This window comes from Opisthorchis viverrini (genome assembly GCF_000715545.1).
Source record: "Opisthorchis viverrini unplaced genomic scaffold opera_v5_2, whole genome shotgun sequence".
Classification (NCBI taxonomy): Eukaryota; Metazoa; Platyhelminthes; class Trematoda; order Opisthorchiida; family Opisthorchiidae; genus Opisthorchis; species Opisthorchis viverrini.
This window is the reverse complement of record NW_008751658.1, coordinates 5221392-5243689: the sequence shown is the minus strand read 5'-3', so window position 1 is coordinate 5243689 and position 22298 is coordinate 5221392. Positions and strand designations below refer to the sequence as shown.

The following is a 22298-nucleotide window of genomic DNA, read 5'->3' as shown; positions in this document are numbered from 1 at the left end:
TCTCACGAGCCACCGTAAGGCGACGAAGCACAATTGACGCCATCAGTCTCGTTACAACCGGGGTCAAGCTGAACCCCTGTGGTTACCACACTCTCTAATCGCCCCTTTTTTGAAAATGGGCACCATCACCGATTCTCCCCAGTTGTCTGGGACAGACTCCTTTTCCCAAATGCAAGCAAACAGATCGGACAAGCGCTGACTGAGGACTCCAACCCCGTCTTTGAACAGTGCGGGTGGAGGGTCATCCGGACAGGGAGCTCGGTGGCGCTTGAGAACATTTGCAGTCGTAGACCTCCGAGGCTGTAGGTGGTTCCACATTCACCGTCCAGGGTTCTACTTCACCTGTGGGCTCTAGATGAGTGCCGGCTGGTGGTCAAGACATTTGTTGTTCAAAATATTCAGCCCACCGGTCAAGGCGTTCCTCCCTATTCGAGATGGTCGTTCCATTCTGATGCTTGATGCTTTCACTCACAGATGGTTTCCGGAGACCGGTCGCACGGATTAACTGAAATAATCTGGTATAGTTTTCCTGGCTTTAATCAAAGCTGCTGATCGCGACGAAATTCCGTTCTCATTTGAGTGTGCGAGCGACCTCGGGCATACAGTATCAAAGAGTGTGATCACGTCTTTTTTCATCTTTCTCCAGTCGTTACCTAAATCGTCATTGTGCCCGTCAATTTCTCGGAGCTTCTCACCAACTCAACTCGATATTGTTGAGCTGAAAAGGCGCCTTGCAGGGGGTGAGTTGAATTCCTTATGCTGAAGCGACCTGTCCCAGAGGGAGAGAGATCAGATAAGCGTGCCCGCACGATCCGTGAGCGGAGTCCAGTGGTGTACTCCAAAATGAATGACAAATAGGTAACGATGCTCTCCATTGGTGCTGATCGCGGCATAGTGAGTATCAACTCAGAATTAATCGCCAAGATGGACTTCATCAGGACTCAGTCCGACAACTTGAACATTTCACCTGCCGGAATCAACATATCTGACTGAGGCAACCATAACAAATCCGGATAGAAATTGCCCTGCTCAGCTTCAAAGCTACCGTCTATCGGGGCGTATGCTGACAAAACAAACATCATCTACCACGTTGAGATGGGATGATCTCGACTGAACCAGTCAACCTAACCGCGCAAAGATGGCTACTTACTAAAAATCCAGTCGAGTAAAGCGCACTCAGCCCTGGGACTAAGCACGAATCCCAAACCTTATGTACCAGCATCCTTAGGTCGGGTGGGGGGAGGTTGAACTAGCCCGATGACGCATGGAGTAAGGCAAGCCACTGCACTCAGCAGCTACATTTGGAGCAGTACCGGACTCTTGATTATTAAAGGCGTTTCGACTGTATTGCACAATCCACCGGCCAACTTTTTAACCCATTCTTCCTGGAGGGAGCTGACGTCGCAGCAGTGTATCCCGCAGGATCAATACAGCGCCTACACCCAGCAACTATGCGGTGGCAGCTTTAGGACGATAGATATATATATATATATAGGCAGGAACCAATGAGCTTGGTGTGCTGCTTTGAGACGAAGTAGTGTCGGGGGCGGAAATGACGTTACGAAAACTGAAGTTCCTAAGGGCACCTCTGCCATCGATATCTAATAAAGATGCTGAGCAATACTGGCTCGTTTGTCACACTTTGCACGCCAACGCGACTAGCACCAGGAAGAGCCCAACGACTGCCACCATCACGAAAAACCGACTAGCTCCCACAAACACAACAGAGATTTTTTACCAGACAAATGCAAATGACTGACCGAGGCTGTCTACTAGAGTGATGGTTGATTGATCAATTGAGACTAAAAATAACCGGTCAGTCTAGTGGCAGACGGTTTCCTCCAGAAGATGAGCCAAAAGTGCACGTTGTGCATCCATACGTGATCATCAGACTGAGCAGAAATAGATGCATTGGGCTAGAAGTCAGAAATGAAATCAAGTATAAAAAGATCGAGTCACGACAAACAGACCAATGTAGGAAGAAAGAGAAGGACCCGTAATATGAGGTAATTAAAAACGAGATCATTAAACCCTTCAAATAGAGCGGAAGATGTGTGGACTGAATGCTGTTTGCTTGTAGAAGAAGTGTACGTGTTTATGAATTATAGTTAGGAAAATCACGAAGAGGATTGTCGGTCACACGCTGACCTGGTCATCATGGTAATATCATCGAAACGAAACGTCCTTACGGGACTCTACTCAGCGGAAAATTGAGCTGGTTGGAAGCTGATTTTTGGAAGTATTCTTCTTAAAGGAAAGATTTTAATGTGGGGAAAAGCATCTACGGGTATAGAGTGAATACAGCTACTCCACAGACCGACAGCGCCGATGAGGGTTGTTCCTAATGCATTTCTAAAGTTGCTAGTAAAATTTCTTGCCGACCATCTGGTCGCTGGTCAGTGCTGCGAAGGTAGTAAAATTCTAAGCTATCCGATTGCCGTTCATTTCTGCTTTTGGCTGATAGAAAACTGGCGCTTTAGAAGTATTTCTGCCTGAGTCAAGACACGAACAACGTAGTTGAATGTTGCAGTTATCCTAAATATGTCAGCAGAGCACAATCGTGAGCAAAACAACAACATATGGGTCTTCGAGGCACGTAGCACTCGCTTGGCTGGAAAGGGTTTTGAAATGAACAGGAAACCGTTCAGACAACAGTCAAAAGCCTCCAGGCGTATTCAACGTAGATAATTAGCCTTATTTCAGGGTGAATTAACTCAACGAGATTAGTGATTTTCCTGGAGTAGCGCATCTTTCGAAAAATGATTCATTATGCTTCATCTGTATACCGAATCAAAAGATCTTAAGAATTCAACGAATAGAACATATATGGGTTGGTTGCGTCCGCGATATTTCCCTAATGTTTGTTCCATTAAGAAGAATAAATTAACGGAATGCAACCTTCTCTGGAATGCACCCTATCCTGATGGATAGGGTGTATTCGACTGGCTAGAATATCAGTCAGGACTGTGCTAGCTCAGCAAAGCAAGCTAATCATTTGTCTTCTGTCTGCTTCGGTTTCCTTTGAGAAAGTGTCTCCTTTCAGTAGTGCGTGAAGTTCACCACTTTCAGCGTTGAAAAAATTATATGAAAAAATTGACTTTGCAGTCCTTGTGCATCAAGTTTGAACAGTTTGGCGGGTAATGCATCAATTCCAAGGGCATTCCCGTTATGTGTTCCCGAAATCGTTGTTTATAGTTCCTGCAACGTAGAAGAGTCGTCCGTGCGGTTCTTCTCTATACATTGAAGTATTTGATTCTGTTAGTCCTATTCGATCTGGGACGAGCAGTTCAGAGGCGTGGAAAAGTGAGTCTTCCAAACAACTATCCACTGGTTTCGTGAGCTTTTCACCGGTCCGGATATCTTGAAGAAGTTGCAGACAACGGATAACTACGGGAACAGCAAAATAAAAATCGTTTTCCATATGGTCTACGGAGTCTGTCACTGGAACCGACAATGGATCGCGACTTGTGCATATCTTGAAGCTGATCGCCATGCCATGGCAGCGTAAATCTGAAGCATCACTTAAACTGATTAATCTGGTCCCAGAAAATGGTCGTCCTTAAGGAGTTTCAGAGTACAGTACTCGGGTGACCCATGAGGTCAACTCTGAGGTGCAGGTATGGAAAAACGACGCTGGTTGTTACCATTCATCAATTTAATTCCAGGAGACCCCGTTATCTACTTCTAGGTTTCAGAATCTTGCCAAAATCGAGTATTAAAATCTTCTTCTGGGGAAAAATAAGACATTGCTAGAAACCATGGGTACATAGGCGCGAAATGCCCATGTCAAGCTCAGCGAACACATCAACAACCAGCTGATCAACAACCAATAGAACTGTTAGCATTCTGGAAGTGATGCATTTTAGCTCACCAATTATTGAGACTAAGTAGCAGGATAGCGCAACCCCAAATCTGTTTTTTGTCGGCTGTCGTTTGAGGTTAATGTCCATGGGATTCACATTCTGGAAGTGATGCATTTTAGCTCACCAGTTATTGAGAACAAGTAGCAGGATAGCGCAACCCCAACTCTGTTTTGTTGTCGGCTGTCGTTTGAGGTTCCTGTCCATGAGATGCATCTGGCTCAAGCTACAAGGAGACTGTCGTGTTCTACCAATCTTGCCGTAATGTTGATGCTATACAGTTGGTAATGTGTCAAAATATTGGTACCCCGGGTGAGTTTATTGGTTGTTGATCAAGGGGCTGTTGATCTGTTTACCGAGCTTGGCAAATGACTTGCATATACATGAGTGTTTCGCGCCCACCTAGACATGGTTTGTTGAAATGTTTTATCTTGGATGGAAAATATCCCTGAAAAGCAGTGTGGACTCCAAAGCAGGTGAAGCATAATCGATTCTGTGTTCGTAGCGTACTAGCTGCAAGGAAAATGTCAGGAAGGGAATCAACTATTGTGCACACGCTTCGTAGATGATACGAAAGCTGTTGCCTCTGTGAAGAATCTGGGCTGCGGATTGTCGTTGAAAAGCTCGGCGCTTTCCGTAGCTATCAAAATCATCAACTCGCTTCACTCGAGTGAGGGCTCGATTTTGTGCTTGCAGAACCTCTGCGGAATTCGAGATGGACATGGGAGCCAAGCAAGGTCCTGTTCTAACTCCAATCATGTTCAGTCTATACCTTACCGCGATTTGTGCGGAAGCGCTTCGTGATTCTACAGACAACGTACCTATCCCGTACCACCTATGTAGTCACTTGTCCAACTCGAAATTCTTTATCGTCCAAACGAAGCTGCAGGGTTCGAAGACAAGTATGATGTATATTGCGGATGACCATAAACCATCAACATCAGCCAAAGATAAGCCTGCTTCGATTCGTATTCATTAACTGTCTGACTCTGTTATCCCACCAAGGGCTGAAAATACCAATGGCAATCAGACCACTGGTGCAGCACAGACCGTGTACTTATGAAAGCTTCAAGCAAGATCAACAGTCTTTCACTTGTAGTTCTTTTATTGGCTGTGGCAGCGTTAAACTGGTGACCACTAGGGATTAGGTATTTGGCGATAGAATGGGCGGGATTAGCAGCGAACGTAGTATGTCGTCAATTGAACTGATTCATACTATTCAGGACGAGTTTGAAACCATGTTCTTTTAGCTGCATCCCTGGTCTCTTGACGTCGAGAGCACTTATGGAGCTGCTTTGATCAACGTTAGAAGCGCATTCCATGTTCTGAGTAGCAAACGCAGCTGTGAAACACTATACATTCTACTAAGCATCGCGCCCACGATTCCTGTCATGCCAATGATAACAGTATCTTCTTGTGCGATAGATGAAGATAGAAACCCATCTTCTACGCAGTCCATTCCGTCTCGATCCGGTCTCCGTGCCTCATTATCCAAACTACACAAATGTCACGATAGAGGCTTACTGCTGTAGGCGGTTGCGGTACTTTTTCATCAACGCCAAATCACATAACTTCAAGTTCATGAGACCCAGTGTAAAAGATAAAGAGTTGAAAGATTAAGGTGACATTCGAGTTTACTCGGAAAGTTACTGGGGGTAGGAGGAATACGAAACGACTGGAAGTTGGAGAGATTAACATAGTCTGCTTGTTCCGATAGGGTAGGACAATGATCACATAGAAGTCCGAGACACCCAAGACCAGTGATTGACAGAGATCACTGATGGAGGTCTGTCCTAAGTTGGAGTCAGGCTGTCTACAGTCAATATCTTTTTCAGAAAGGTTTCGTTGGGTAAAACATTCACCTGCGTCATCAATGCTAAAACAACAGTCAGACGCATCAGCAGCACGAACTTAGCAGGTCATTTAGAACTATTTACGAGGATCCAACCCGGAAGACTCCGATCCTAAACGATAGAAACCATACGGTGTACCAGTTGAGAAACTATGCAAAAAAGATAATGTGCCAGGAAATCAAGTACACATCATACACTCACGTTAGGATTGTGTTGAAAGTTCTGCAAAACCTGCATCCTCTCAGCCTGACTTGTGGGCCCATACAAATAGGGCCGACCCATTTTCATCGCATAGTATTTGAGGGCGAAAACGTTATCCGAAAAAACGATAATTTTATCATTTCGACGCTCGTGGTAGCGGATCAAGAACTCGCATGCACGGAACTTGTTAGGATTCATTACGGCCAACAAAAGTTTCTTCATTGACTTCATCTGCAGTGAGAAAAAAGCGGAAATGATAGGCTGTGGAACACGAAATAACAGCAGATTTAAGCTAAATGGAAAAGCGTGGGTGCCGGTTGCTGAAACGGGAAGATGAGCAAACAGTCCAAAACAGTCATTAGTGTGTAAGACAAGAACATTCAGTAAATAAGAGATTACAGTTCGACGCAGATCGCATCAGAAGACAGTCAGAGGAACGGAGCCAAGTGAATGCATCCACTCAATGCACATACTGAAGAACTGTTGCATGAACTGAGTGAGAAGTGCGGTCTGCTGTCTGTCGAGCTGAACTAGGATAGGTGCCACATCGTGGTGTCGCGAATACACACCCGACTGCTAGCGCCGCCGATCAGCCTTTTGTACGACCGGAGAGTGATATCACCATTAGCTCAAGAGGCAGAGACTTGGAAACAGTTGAGGACAACCATTCAGTCGCCCACAAGTAATCCAGTTTTTTATGCTGAGGCTGACTCATCGCTCATACCTTGTTAGGGGTCTACATCTCGCGATTGGAGCCAGAAAAGTTTTGTACAGTGCGCAAAACTCAAACGCAAAATCAACCGCTGTACAGATGTGATAAGGAGCCATTCCACTTTTCCGGTATATGGAACACTCTACAGAAGAAACAAGTTCGGAGAGCAAATCCTCCTTGACGCAAACACACGTGAATCGCCCGCTTCTTGGAAAGATCGTCAATCGTTACATCCGTTTTTTCATTACAAATGCCCCCAGTTGTTTTCTAAGACATGTATTGATTGAAAGCCTGAAAAAAAATAAAACACCTGTGCACTAGATCATGTATTTTCCAGGAGAAATTGATTCAGCTACACGCTGAAGTATGATATGACATTTCATCTATCTTTCATGCAATCATGAGTTTCATACGAATTGTCATAGACACCGATTTCCCATTAAAGCACTTCACTCCGTTCATGCAACTCAACCTAGGAATGTAGCGTGAAAGCCAATTCAAATTTGCCCCAGTGAATAGCATTTAAAAAGTTAGACAGATAGATTTATTTCGATAGGTGCGATGGATTAGACACCATTCCCCTTCAAACTCATACGGAGAGTGAATCCGATAACAATGGGTGTGGACAACACACAAACAAAAACAACAAACGAAATAAAACAAACAAGCAGGGTGAGCAGGACCAGGATGAGGGGAGAAAATACAGCAACACAACATTAAATCAGACAGAGTGAATGATGTTCATAATGATGGAAATGATCGAGCACAGCTGACGGTAATGCTGGTTGACAACAGTAAGGGGGCTGGGTGGAAGTGAGATACAGTGTACGCCTGAGCACGATTTGGAGAACCGTTCCAACAACTATGCCTGGTAAACGAGATAGCAAAACAGAAATGACAGCTAACGTCCGGGAAAGCTCAACACTGGGCCTGAACTCCACAAATCCGAAAAGTTAGACAGTGGCTGTCTAGGCACGACGCTAGTTGGATTCTCTGTCTTAGTCATGATCCAATTTCGTGGAGTTCAACGTTTAAATAAATGTGTAAATGTTCATTTTTTTTCACCCCTTGGTGACTTGTACAGCGCAAAGAATCTACTGAAGCAGGAAGCTCCCACTTGTGACTTGGGTTGTGCGTAAGTTTGTCCTTGTTCGTACAGCAAAGTCGCTGAACAGTGAGTGGACTGAAATATGTCAACCACCGTTAGTTCACGGATATCCAAAATACCTATTGTTCATATTAAACTGCTAAACGTTCAGGGGAACTAAACAATTGGAGCGACATGGCAGACCTTCCCATCAATGATGCAACCTCGGACGCTAATTCCCGGAGGTTGTCTGAGAATGACTAATAATCCCCACGTTCAAAGATCATAACTCACGTTCACACAACCTAACTTCACTAGGAAATGTCCCACTGGTGATGTTTCCCGGATTGGCAAAGAGGCGTTTGCAACCACACTGACCAGCTAGGTGAGCAAACTAGCGCCAATTCATCAAGGCAGTCACAGGCTGCTCTAAGGTACTACGATGTGAACAAATTTTAACTGTTCTTTGGCGGAGTGTGGCATTTTAAGCTATAGATGTTTCACCTAACAGAAACAACAGACTTACTAGGCATGCAAAAAGTCCATAAAGCGTGCTGATGCTGCAGAGGGCAGTGCATGAAAGGCTGTCCTACTGAAACGTCTATTTTTTTTAAATGAAGAAGAGTGTGGAGTCAAGTTTGTTTGAAACTGTGATTTGATGTTGGTATAAGAGTAGACTGTCGTTTCAGACCAAAAAACTAACGGTGTCTACCGAAAACGATCACTTCACAAGGGTAAACTGTGTAGAGGCCCACTGTACGGAAGTTTTTCTACAGTACCTAACAGAAAAACCTGTGTAATACGATGACGGTCATGATACATTGTACTACAGGTGAGTACTTTTAGATAGCGAGGTGGCTTCTGAAATAACCTCTCTAGATCCCAAGGCTAAACGTGATGAGCCAGTGCATAAAATCCACGAATTGGTCCAAAAACACAATCGGTACTGACACCTAAAAGACAATACCAATAACAACGACGAAACAGCATAGTTATAAAATTATTTATATTGGGAAAAATATGAATCCCCTGAAGGAGTTTCTTAGAAGAGAAGAACTTGCTCCTTCAGGTATCAGATCAATATTGGCTGTCCGTGGCTTGCAGTAACACTGGTAGCCCCCGAACGACTATCCAATCACCGTAAATATCACCATACCACCTTCAGAAACTTCAAAAGAGTGGAAAACATGCTAATCTGTCCCACTATGCCAAGGTCAACGACCGGTTTGGTCACCGATCCTCTGATCTTTAAACAACACGATCGAGTCCAATTTACTGCATTTTTGCTTCTAACCAAATATGTGCAAGGGCTACTGGGAGCCAAGAGTAATTAGATGATATTTCTGAAAGCACCGGATTGGTATTAAACTCAAAATCGACATTTTGGATAACCGTTGGGATCAGATACGTAAGGCGGTGGTTGTCGGTAGGATTCTAAAATGTATCGTTGGTGATGTTTTCTCATGAGGTGACCATTAGGGATTGTGCCACAGGATTACGTACTAGGGTAGTAAAATTTCATTTGCACCTGCTGTTTTTCAAGACTACTGTAAAAACACGGTAATATATTTTACTCTAACTGAGATGAGTTCTCCAGATATTCAAAATGCTTGCGCTCCCATGATCCACACTTACTAGCGTAGCACATCGAGTTGTGTGAGGATTGTTGGTGACCGCTATAAGAGACCGCTAAGAAGTAGTGGCCTTTGCATCCAGCGAAATTTCAGTGAGAATCACTAAACAGGACGAGTCATCATGAAGACGCATCAAAACAATAATGACTAAAGATATTGAATCACTGTTCGCTGCTTCATGTTATGTCCCAAGTGTATTACCACCGGTCCGTTCCAACGAATGGTGCTGTGCGCGTACTAAATGCCGAACTATTGGTATCATCCCAGGTACTGAGATCCAAGTCTCATACAGCCATAGAGAAAAGGGTTTTACTAAAGAGTGAAAAAAAGGCTACGGCTGTGAACCAGTCGCAAAAACGCCCTATACCTTAAAGGACTACAGTCAGAATAGGGGTGCCTACTGCTCGCAAACACACCAAAAAAAACAGTCTGTGTCGGAAGGATTACGTACTAGGGTAGTAAAATTTCATTTGCACCTGCTGTTTTTCAAGACTACTGTAAAAACACGGTAATATATTTTACTCTAACTGAGATGAGTTCTCCAGATATTCAAAATGCTTGCGCTCCCATGATCCACACTTACTAGCGTAGCACATCGAGTTGTGTGAGGATTGTTGGTGACCGCTATAAGAGACCGCTAAGAAGTAGTGGCCTTTGCATCCAGCGAAATTTCAGTGAGAATCACTAAACAGGACGAGTCATCATGAAGACGCATCAAAACAATAATGACTAAAGATATTGAATCACTGTTCGCTGCTTCATGTTATGTCCCAAGTGTATTACCACCGGTCCGTTCCAACGAATGGTGCTGTGCGCGTACTAAATGCCGAACTATTGGTATCATCCCAGGTACTGAGATCCAAGTCTCATACAGCCATAGAGAAAAGGGTTTTACTAAAGAGTGAAAAAAAAGGCTACGGCTGTGAACCAGTCGCAAAAACGCCCTATACCTTAAAGGACTACAGTCAGAATAGGGGTGCCTACTGCTCGCAAACACACCAAAAAAAACAGTCCTGTGTCGGAATAAGACATCTTACTAAACATGAGCCTAGTGGAGAAACGGTCTGATGTAATTTTTGAGCGCTTCTCTTGGTGTGCAAAATCTAATGGAAACTGAGGCACTGAAAAGTAAAGTACTATGTTTTCGTAGTTATTCGGTTGTACACATCTAATTCTGATTCGCAAATAAGCGGCTATAGAAAGTATTGAAATACGGTTGACTACAGGTGAATTTACAAGGTTTAAGTAGTGCTCACAGTAAGCAAGCGATTTATGCGTTCATAAACGATATAAGCGATAAATTTACCGTAGCTCTCGAAAAATCGGCTTATTCCATTTAAAATTCATGGTAAATTTCTTGCGCTGCATTCTCGCAAGTACTGGATCGCGAGACTTTGGATTACCACATAAAATAATGCTTTCATCCAAATACGCGTATCGTGTGAAGTCACGTGATTCTACCTCTGGAAATGTTAATTGTAGATGTCCTTATAATTATGAGTATGTGATTCTGTGCAGATTTTACACCCTGATGAGGAATCACAGGTCTATTCCTAACTTGGTCCATGAGCTTACATGTCACTGAACTGGACTTCCTTAAATACGTTTCATATACATTTCATATATACATTCATATGGACTGATACACTTGCGACCATTCCAAAGATCCCATGCAACAACAAGCTTCGTTTGCAACAACTTCCTAAGCGGCGAAATGCTTCCTTTTCGGCCCTACTGAGGCCACCAGCCACTACTGATCATGAAACGCAGATAAAAGATACTAAAACGGATCGGGAGTTGGAATGAACAGAAAACTAAACACTTACGTTCAAATACTCTCGATAAAACTCGGGTGTCACAGGGCACCAGACTTCGGCACACTGGACTCGAGCGATGAAACCACGCTGCTGCAGTTCCAACCAATTGGCTTCATACAACTTTGGTCCGATGAGAAAATTTAGGTCGGTGATCTTGTCATCCTCACGCACCAGTGTCGCCGTCAGGCCGAGTTTACAATGAGCCTGAACAATCGTGAGCACACGTCGAAACATTTTGGCCGGAATAGTGTGTACCTATTGGTGAAATATGGTGCAAAAATAGACTGTTTACGATGGTATGATGCAATTTCAGTGAGTCCGTATATATTAGTTCAGGCTATGCGATCGTGCTTGATAGGCTCGTCCAAACAAATCCTTCAAATACTGATCAACCAACGTTCTGTCATCATTTTCCCTCACTTCTGAAACTTAAGCAAATATTCATCTTTACGATCTGAAAAGGCCAACTGGGTATCATACGAAAATAACTAAATTCCCAAGCAATGGCGGTCATATCGCGTTGAGAAAACGAATTTCCGGATAATTAGGATATTGAGCTGAACTGGTTTATCTGTGATACAAATGTGGTCCAAAGGATATGCTTGAAGGCCATGCTGCAAACTAGTTTGCATCAGCTAAGTTCCTTGGTCATAAGTCCAGCAGATTACGTCAGATAAATGAAACGTAGTAAATAATTTATTTCTTATGGATGGTACTGAAGGAACTTCAAATGTCATTAGCCTCGTTCGAAGTAAAACACACACTGATTCGATTGCACCGGTTAAACTATATTGCACAGCAGAGTTTTGCGAGTTCAACGGATCAGATGAGGACAGGTACGGTCGACAATAACTAGATAAGGAGAAGCGTCAGACTATTGCTCCATCTTGACAGGGAGCAAGTACATAGTGATCCGATCGGCATGCGAATACACCGAAAAAGCGAGGACCATCCTTGTCCGTTGTGCAACCCACTCATAGGATTCCTTAACTGCGATAAGAAAGCTTTTCGAATGTAAATGCATACTGTGGAAGGCACCTTTATTATGAGGAAAAATTAACAAGGTCGCAGGTAATGGGTGAGATGACCAATTCAAGCTCCAAAATTAATGAACTCTTACCAAGGACCATACTATTGAAAAGGATCTTCTAAGCAGGAATATCCGTGCTCACTTCCCTTTTTTTGAACAATCTTTACGGTTAACACTGCTTCCAATTTAATACGTTCCTCTACTAACTCCAAAAAGCACCCAATCGAGATTGAGCCCGGAAAAACCAAAGCATCTGACATTTTGATTTTAAAGCCACCATTTGATACGTAAATCAGTATGGATGAACAGTATTGTTTGTCGTGTATATCTATCGCTTGCTGTCGTTTTCGAATTCTTCACACACTAGGCTATCAGTATTATTGCTTCAAGTCCTGGAATGTAATTTAGAGTCTTCCCATTGGGTTCATGCTTTATGATAAAGCATATTTTTGACTGTTTTCCAACAGCTCCGACTTTCGTTTTCAATCAAACCCAATATTCGCTCCAAGTGTGTAAGCACGCCTCAAAGGTATGCATCTGTACGGCGAAATGTCATTATTGTTAGTATTGACGTTATTGTCATTATCACCCATAGAAAGCAGCAAATTCAGTGTTGTACAACAGCAACCAGTAAAGCTATTATGCCGCTTCCGCGCCAAGAAGCGCGTAGGTTTTTTCTCTCGAGTGACCTCAGTAGCTAGCGGGCAGAATTGACTCAATACTGATTTAAAAATTCCCCTGGTGTTGTCCGAACAATGTGTAATTGTGACACCTAAATTTGGCCTTGAAGATGTTATTGGCTCACCAAAGTTGTTGCTGGATAAGTTGGGTAAGTATTTGATGGCTTACTAGGACTTTTGTGAGACGGCACTGGGGTGGACCTCGTAAGACGTGATTCATCCCATTTTCATAAATATTCTCCACTTTCCATGATTACTATTCATTTTCAGAAACTATGGGGCTCAGTGGTTAGAGTGCGAATTTACTGACCGAAAGGTCCGTGATTCGAACTCGGCACCTTCACCTTGACTTCTGATTAGGCTTGGGCAACCTGGCAGTATCCAAGCCCTCGTACTTCCTTTGAATGGACTGGCAAGTAGGCACCGAAAAAGTGTTGCAGCTGAACGATTTTTAAAATAAAAAAACTATCTTGTTCTTCGCTTCAATTTCCTGAATTCGGCCTGCTTCCTTTAGTTTACGCTTCACATAAGTTAGGTATCGTGTATTTGCTGTGCATCGCCTGACGGCAAAATGCCAATGGCCACACCCATTGAGCAGATAAAAGATAATTGGGATCGCCTTACCAGAACACTTTGTTTCCTTGGAAGGCGAGGTGGCTCAGTGATTAGAATGCGAATTTACTGACCGGAAGGTCCGTAGGTCGAATCCGACCTCTGACTCTCGACCTCCCCTGTCTATGCTTGGGCAAACTGGCAGTATCCCAGGTCTTGAGCTTCCTTCTGGTGGCACTGAAAAGGTGCCTTGGAGAACAGACCTTTCCAACGGATGCCCCACCAACAAAAGACTACTCCCAATTGAAACCACCTGCCCTGTGAGATTTGGATTAGAACGGTTACTTTCTGAGGGGCCTAAACCCCGACTTCCAATTAGTAGATGTGCCTGTTGGCTGCAAATTACCCTGTGCATAAGTGCCCTTATTCTCCAGCACCAAATGCGTCCTTGGTTGCTCAAACTACATCCATGCTTCTCCGCGAGTTCTTTGGGTTTCAAAACATCCAAGTGTCCCACAACTGCTACCTGACTGACCGCTCACTTGGACAGCGTTTTACTTTCACGTATCTACACACACACACACACACAGGTTTCTGAGGAAATACCGAGTGCAGAGATTTGATAACTCTACAACGGACCCGTCTTGATGATATTCTACGAAGAACGGAAGAACGTAACTGCGCCCCGTGGAAAATTTAGAGTTAACACTAAATAGTCCAAATTGTTTGCGACCGTTGATGAGCGGTGTGTCCTGGAATTCATCTGAATGTTTCTCATGGACGCCCGTATGACACACTTCGATAAGTTGGGATATTGCTTGCTTCTGTGTGTTATAGGCCGGAAACCAGAGTTCACATCGGCGCTTGCCTAATGGGTAAGGCAAATGGAAATATTTAGCATATCCAGCTCACTTCAATGGGACAAGATGGGCTCACTCCAGTGGGAAATCAGTCACTAAACAGGTCATCATGCTTGTTTCAAAGAAGCACATCCCGATTGCAGTCCTTGCTGTGTTCCATTGGAGGTATAAGCAAAATTCGTCGAATTCACGTCAGTGAGACAAACGCCCATACGAACGACCGTCTGGGGAATTTCAGCCACTTCTATTAACTTCAGCCAATGCAATGGGAAGTAGTGGAAAAACTTCCTTAATTAAAAGTTCTTTATTCATAAGTCGAGGATAACGTTCACTTTCGTCTGACTTGAGTGCAAATCCAGAATTATGAAAATTCATATTGCAAAATTACAAGCATCCGGAAAATTTGGTGTAAAACATAACTAGTTTTATTACTCGCTCATGAAGCTACGACATCCGAGTGAAGAGTGCGGTATTTTCGATGGAATCTTGACAGACTTACATGAACAGCTCGCTTTCTTGTAACCACTCATGTGACTTTTGTCAGAAAAATGATCCTAGCAAGGGATGTCCGGACGTTTCAGTCTACGATAGTTAATGAGTGCCGAAGGATACATCGGATACTGGTGCGGATACATCAGTGTATCTACAAAAGGGACATTCCGACTAGATGGGTCATTTCGAGACCCATTGGAATGCATGTAGTTTTTCGATAGCCTGAGTATTTGAAGCTGTCTTGATGTGGTAATAAACACAAAATGAACAATAAGACAATAAGCAATAAACACACAACGCACTTTATCCCACACACATCACAGTTAAAACTAGGAACATATAAAAGTTTTCCTGCAAAGCAGGAAGTGAAAACCGCGAGTCACATGATCGTGCACAAGTGATCAGATTCCTAACAGAATTCACTGAATGGATAAAGCCAAACGAACCAGTTCGAGCGCATTCACAACTAGCAGACTCAGTATCCTTAATCTTATGCCATGTGTGCGTCACTTGATTATTCAATCGTTCAGTCGTTCCGATGCCTAGCTGCCATGCCACCCGAAGAAACCACGAGGGCTGAGATATTGCCAGGTTGCACAAGCCTGAACAAAAGCAATCGAGAGACCAAAGTTGGATTCGAACCACGGACCCTTCGGTCAGTAAATTCGCGCTTTAACCACCGATCCATGTCGAGCTCAATTATTCTCAGTAGAAAATCACAGGCGTAAAGTAGTCTGTCCCATGAGAAGTAATAATTACCATAAAATCCCGTATAACAGCACGCAGACAATAAGCTATGCTAGTATGCAGAACACCAAACTTTTCGGGCACAACGACAGGGCACATAATAAAAACCACGTAACCCTGTAAATGTTTTGGTTTGAGCTATCTAGCCACAGAATAAGACAAAACGAAGCAGTGATTGTTTTGATATTGAAGGCACGTGACTCGTAACTTCAAAATCAAACAGTTGGGGTTGGTTTAATGTCCAGACCACACAATGGAGTGAGTGACGGCTGAAATACATCGACGATAACAAGATGGAAGATATATGTAACGGGGATGAAGCTGTCCGGCTGACGGACTGCCGAGATCACGTGGTTCTGAGATGCCACATGACCGAATGTTATTAGACTGTGAATTTGGACTACAAGGATGGTAGCAGAGCATTACCAGTGCTAAATATGAACATATGAAATGGCATTCAAGCGCGAAAAAGAAACCTAGAAAAACTTGATTGCGGGGTGGGCGCAAGTTCCCACTGATATTCATCAATCAGAACAACTGAATCAAAAACGAACTTGATGCAAGATAATAGAGTTCATAGATTCCCTAAAAAACAGAACTGCTGAAGGATGAACTCTCACGGTGTGGAACTGCTTCCGTGAAAAAAAACCTTGCACCTGTTGCAGGTTCTCCAAAAGTATTATAGGCAAGATGTATTATGGCTACAATGCTCAGAACCGGTGGGCTCGTACACTTAAGTTCTACTTACCAGCTACAGACTGTACACCAAACACAAGTTCGAAGAAGCTGCTTGTTTCATGTACTGACGATGAGGAGAATAAGATAGTCTTCGAAGGCCGTATCGTAACTCGAGACCTAGCTACAACCCTTTTCTGAATGAGCAATAGTTTAAGTATGAGAAAGAGGCTATCGGACGTAGTGGCGAATCGCGTCCATCACTGACAACAAATACTCAGCTATCTCGTCCCCGAGTCACCAACCTGAAGCATTGCAGTTACCAACAGAGCTAAGTTGTCAGGATTTACCTATTTTCGGTCATCTTACCGCGCACAGCATGGGGTGGACGGTTCCCTGACATGCAAAGCACATGGTATGGTTAGCGTCATTTTTACAGTGTGACCATAGTAGGTGAGTTACTTCTACCAAAAATCATCCAGTGTCCATGGAATTTCTGGGCCGATGTTCCTAAAGGATCCTGATAATGATTTGGAAACACCGATGGACAGATGCGAAACTCCTCCTTATATCCTCTACGCCCAAAGGCTATATCCCCGATCCACAACACCGTGAAATCACCTTGTGACCGTACATGAAGGCCAGGTGACCTTACGGCAGCATCATAGACGTCAAGACTGGTGAAAAACTGTGGTTATTCTAAGTCAACATAACTTACATAAACACTCAAGTGGGCAACACTAATCATTACGTCTTATCTTGAAGCGCCATTTGTGTTTAGTCACGTCCGATCTTCAACAGTCTTTTACACTAAACTCTGTCGGAATTATCCCAGCTTATGTAGAACATCCTACATATCCAACTGGCACGATGTTGCAGGTACGATGTTGAACCTCCACAAGTGAATGGTCTGAGAGGATTTTAACCTCAGGTATCTTGGGAGACTTCAGTCAACCTACCAAAGGATCTCCTTACACAAACAACATCCATTCAAACCACACGGCTACTCGTCCATAGAGTCGCCTGCAAATGACCTCGCCATGGGAGGGACCGTAACAAGGACCACAGCGTGGCAAATGACTGTGAGAGGAGGGCAGAATCAAAAACGTGATACTAGAGTGATATTGGATTCCAGTAGTAGATAGAATGCCAACTAAAGTCAGCTGGCCAAAGAAATGGAATCCGGATAATCAAGTGGATATCTGACGCAGATTAAATAGTCAACAGAGAAAATGGAAATTGCAAATCTTATTTCCCTGATCTAGAGCAAACGGCGAATGAGCAACATGAAGACATCGTGTACTAAAGCGATTCGAGGAGTCCTCACACACTACGCATATAGTGAACTCCTGATATCTATACACAGGGTTTGACACGCAAACTGAAGTCCTAGAAGCTGGAGAAGCCAGTGTGGACAAAAAAGTGAACAGTGCGAATTACCTCATCCAGAATCATCAAACCCCACTCTTGCCCCTTGATCCACTCCATCATTCGGTCGGCCTCGTACGACCTTTTGGTGGAATGAGCAATCATTGTGTATGTACTGATACAAACACACGCACTGGATGACGGACGATCCTTTGCATCACTCGTGAAGCGTAAAATTTGGCTATCCTCAATTGTCGACCACAAACGAAACTGAGAACGCCACTGTTCAACCGCCACGCCACTAGTGCCAAGGACAAAGGTCGGTTTGCGAATCGTACAAGCAGCTGTAACCCCAACCTATGGGGGGTTGGAAGATAAAGCAGATGGTGCAGGAAATCTCTTATGACGAAAATAGCTGAGTAGATGATTCACGAAAAATAGTCGATCAAATAGTACAGTAATAGCTGACTCTTGACCAATATCAGGCAAATCCGGTCGGAGGGCACAAGTGTTTGAGCGCCTGAGTGAAAAAACTGACCACAGAAGTCGGTTCACAACCAAGTCCCTCCGAGGATTTGCCGTCGGAAATCGAAGAAAACTGATATTTTTATGTATTTCTTCAGTGTGATAAAAGAACAGTCGAAAATTCCATACAAATCCAGAAAAGTGAGTCCTGCAGACAATGTCTGAAGTTATGGGGCAAAACCTTGATGGTGAATAGCGATGTTTTACCTTCCTCCTAATTGCACGTGCGACAGGACATCGGATTCACTGTCAATAACGGTAGGACCAACGGATGTTGCTGATGTATTTCTTCAGCTCTTTTTGACCAATACTGACCCAACATCCACACGACAGTGTCATAATACCCAGTTGCATCAACAATGGGGCTGAAGCTCAAAAAGACTAGAATGATTAAGGGACTTCGTCCCTAAATGTATATTCCACCGGTGGTGATCGATGGCCGCAGGTGATTAGCTAGCTTAGCCTAGTTAGCTCCAACCCAATGGCCAGGCGGCTGACACGAATAAAGCAGTCTTCATTGTCACATTTCCAGATGCTGACCAATTCTGATGTCAGTCTAAAAGTCAGGAAAGTACGTTTAAATTCAGCTTACTTAACACATCCCGTTAAAGGTGACAGTAGAAGAAAAAACGGAGGTTTGACAATGCCGGGTTTAGGTAGAGTCGTTGTACGGGCTGGGCAGGCCATGTATATGGTGTGTACCCTACCAAGCATGCAAGAACTTTTAAAAATTAGTCTATTCTAGTTATGTAACATCTCTGGGACCGTGCATTAACTGGACGACTAATCGGAGTTAGTGCTCCAAAACTCAGTGTCTGACAGTGAGTATTCAAAGGGCGTAATGCACTACTCATAAGGTTGCTGAAAACTCTGCGACAGCCCACGACCCGTTTTGCTCTCCTTGGGGCTTATCAGGTGGGCACAGAACACCCTAAACGAGAGATTCAGGTGGGTCCCCCGTCAAAACTAAATTGGTAGGCAAATGAGTGTATTTCACTGTTTGAAAGGACCTTTTCCAACCAACCTTTACCCAAGAACAGCATATACCAATCCTTGGCCACTGCTCAACTCTAGCAGCTGTGTTGAGTGATTTTAAAAATAAATTGTTCAAAGCCAGGCAAATGTTGAACACCGTTGGGTTCCTTTGCAAAGTACGGTTTCTATCGGATCCTCCCACTTCCCACTATTGAACAGCAATCCCACTCATTCTCAAGATATTGTGATTTCGGGTTTTAGGCGAAAATAAAAGTGTATTATTTTGCCGCACCGTTTGTACTTCCTGCAACCGGATGCATGGTCTACTCCAGCCGGCCGAAAACTGCAACTTCATCGTTTTTCTCGCCCTGAAGGATGTTCAGCATCAGTCATAATCTTTCAGTCGACTTCACAGAATTTGTTGGACGGTGTTCAGTGTATGGTGAACCATTACGATTAACAGCACCTACCATATGTTAGATGCAACGGAATCTAAATCTATTGAAGAGCAATGTAATTGTCGGAGTTGCATAACATAGGTTGCCGACGAGTGGACTGAGAACAATTCAATGGCTAGATCACAAACCAATGTCGCCTTCATGCAGTCACCACCGTAATTATCATCAACAGTGGTGATTAACTGATAAGTAGCATAAGTAGCATAAGTACCATTAAGTAAAACATATGGCAGCACCTGAGGCCGTTCTATATCGGTAACTCTGGTAGCGTTTTGATCAGGTCGCCCTCCAATTAGCGGATTTCGATCTAAATCAGTCCTTTCTAATGGAAAATCACGGCAGTCTGTCCGAAATTAAGGTCGACGATCCGTAACCATGGAAAAGTATAATCTATATGTGCCAGTCACGACATTTCAAGGCAAACAGAGCAAGGGATGAACTGTTCCTACTTCGTCTTAAAAAATGTAAAGGAATACATGTAAATTGTTCCACTGAGTGTACTACATAAAACGTAAACAGGTAGCAGTCCATGCAACAATGAACACTCTCACTTCACGATCATCCACATCGCAAAATTTCCAGAGCGATAACGCTCGTTTGTTGACATTTTTACTATTGTACTCAAAATGACAAAACTACACATCGAAAGAAACCTAATCTAGTAACGCTAAAGGCTCGTGATAATTAACGGCGGATTGCACATAACCAAAAAAAAACAATTCTGTTGCCATGGTCGAATAACCTGACCAATACTGCTACGTGGGAAATATATATATAACAGTTTACACAGTTTGGTGAGAAAGAAGACGGGCAAATGTATGACATTACAAATTAGCTTAGAATTCACCATATGTGAAAGTTGAACTAACCAACCAAAAACAGTAAACAACTGCCTACCAGTGTTTTCCCAGCACCACAAGGAAGCACAATGACGCCGGACCGGGCCCGTCCGTTCCCGAACATTTTACGCAAGCTTCTTTCCTGATACGGTCGCAAGCTTGTGCTTGCTTTCAAATCGATCGCAATGTCCTTATTGATCTTGTCTTGCCGGAAGTCATACTCCGCCAACAAGGGCACTTCAAGTTCAATGCATCGACGTTGCAGCAGTTCAATCTGGTCTTGATTCACCTCCATCGCTAACAGAGTCGATCGATCACCCGAAGCCGATCGAGCAACTGATGGATTTAAACCGTCTAGGTCTGTCTCATCGTCGTCATCACCCTCCTTATCGGCTGCTTCTGACTCCAAGCCGATCGCTTTCAGATCCAAATTGATATCTGTGATGTCAAGAAAACCATCTTTGCCACCTTTTTGCATGGAATATTCAGACCTTTCAGCTTTAACCTCTTCCTCTGCATCTAACTGAGCATATAAATGTAAGACTTCCGGAGCTGCGCCACAGACTTCGACAGATTCGGCAGGCTCATTAGATGTGAGCACACTTAATGTATCCGGCTGTGTCAGATCTGCGGCATTATACAGAACAACTGTATCAGCGGCAGTCTCACTATCAGTCTGACCACCAGTCCGGATAAGGCATTGACGCACGATAGAATCATTGGCGAGCTGTTGAAGGAATCGGCGATGGGGACTTTCTACAAAGTAACGGCCACCCTTGAGCACTAGTTTGGCTTTTCCATAAGACAGAGTGCAACTGCGAATATAAGCCACAATGCCTGGAGGTAAATCAGTTTTACACAAACGGCGAAGGCAGCCAATAATTTCGCCAGTCCGCAGCCCCACAGAAACAGCGGCATAAAGACTGTAAGACGTTAGCTTGTACTCGTGTATATGGGTTGGTCTACAAACTGGCTCCGCAATAGCAACGAGGAAATCCTGTGCCTGGCGAGACAAAGGGCCGAATGCTTCGAGAAAGATATGTCCATCTGGTCCAACCCATAAGGGCCTACAAGGATGGTCCGGACGCAAAGAGAGGATATTACGCATGTCTTTAGCACCGAACTCGTCTCGCGGTGTGCACATCACACCATTAGTTTGTTTGATAGCTGAGGTGGTTGCACGATCTGCTTCTACCTTTAAACCCTTTGGCCGCGCCCTAGACAACACTCGCGCTTCATCTGCATCAACTAATCCGGATTCGTATTCATCCGCTTCCTCGTCGTCGTCATCCCCGTCGTAATTTTTCGCGCCCATTTGAGAATCGTCATCCAACTCGTCTTCGTATTCGCCCGCTCGATCATCTCCGGATTCACTCATACCCACTGACCCAGACATGTTTGAGTCATCATCTTCTGTCTTTATTGTCGTCAAACGCGCGCGTTTGGATGAGCTAGATTCACAGCGCGACTTGCTGTTAGTGCCAGGATGCTTTTTCCTATGATGATCAGAACGACCCATTGAGAACTGATAAGAGAAATCTGTGTGAAAAAGAGGAAAAAACATACTGCTAAGGAAAACCATCGAGTTGAAAACTTCAACAAAATTAAACCATTTAAAATTCTCCTCTTCAGGATGATACGATCAGGTGTGATTTACCAGGGTGACCGTCGAATGCCAATTTTAAGTTCACAAAGTGAGACTAGTTTGTGCATGCGGAAAACCATTCGAATCAGCTGATCACAGGCGGATGGACAGAGCTGATTGGACAGTAGTGGTGAGCAGACAGGCATGACACTGCATATAAATCTAATTGGTTTGGAAGAGAGCTGTGTACACAACTAGCGTCCCGTTTTCACCGAGCACGTGGTTAGTGCCTTGTGTAGACGGAAAAAATAAGCTGTGCTAATCCACGACGGAATTTTTGGCGGATAC

At 43.9% G+C, this 22298-nt stretch overlaps 1 protein-coding gene across 1 annotated transcript in view; it reads right to left on the bottom strand.

The window, feature by feature from the left end:
• Positions 1–22298, bottom strand: part of T265_00261 (hypothetical protein) — a gene marked incomplete at both ends in the record, with an annotated part of 52425 nt that overhangs the window by 10609 nt on the left and 19518 nt on the right. The window contains 4 exons of the mRNA XM_009163969.1: positions 5915–6145; positions 11174–11419; positions 17641–17925; positions 20424–21904. Coding sequence (XP_009162233.1) covers positions 5915–6145; positions 11174–11419; positions 17641–17925; positions 20424–21884 — 2223 coding nt within the window. The remainder of the gene's footprint in view (positions 1–5914; positions 6146–11173; positions 11420–17640; positions 17926–20423; positions 21905–22298) is intronic.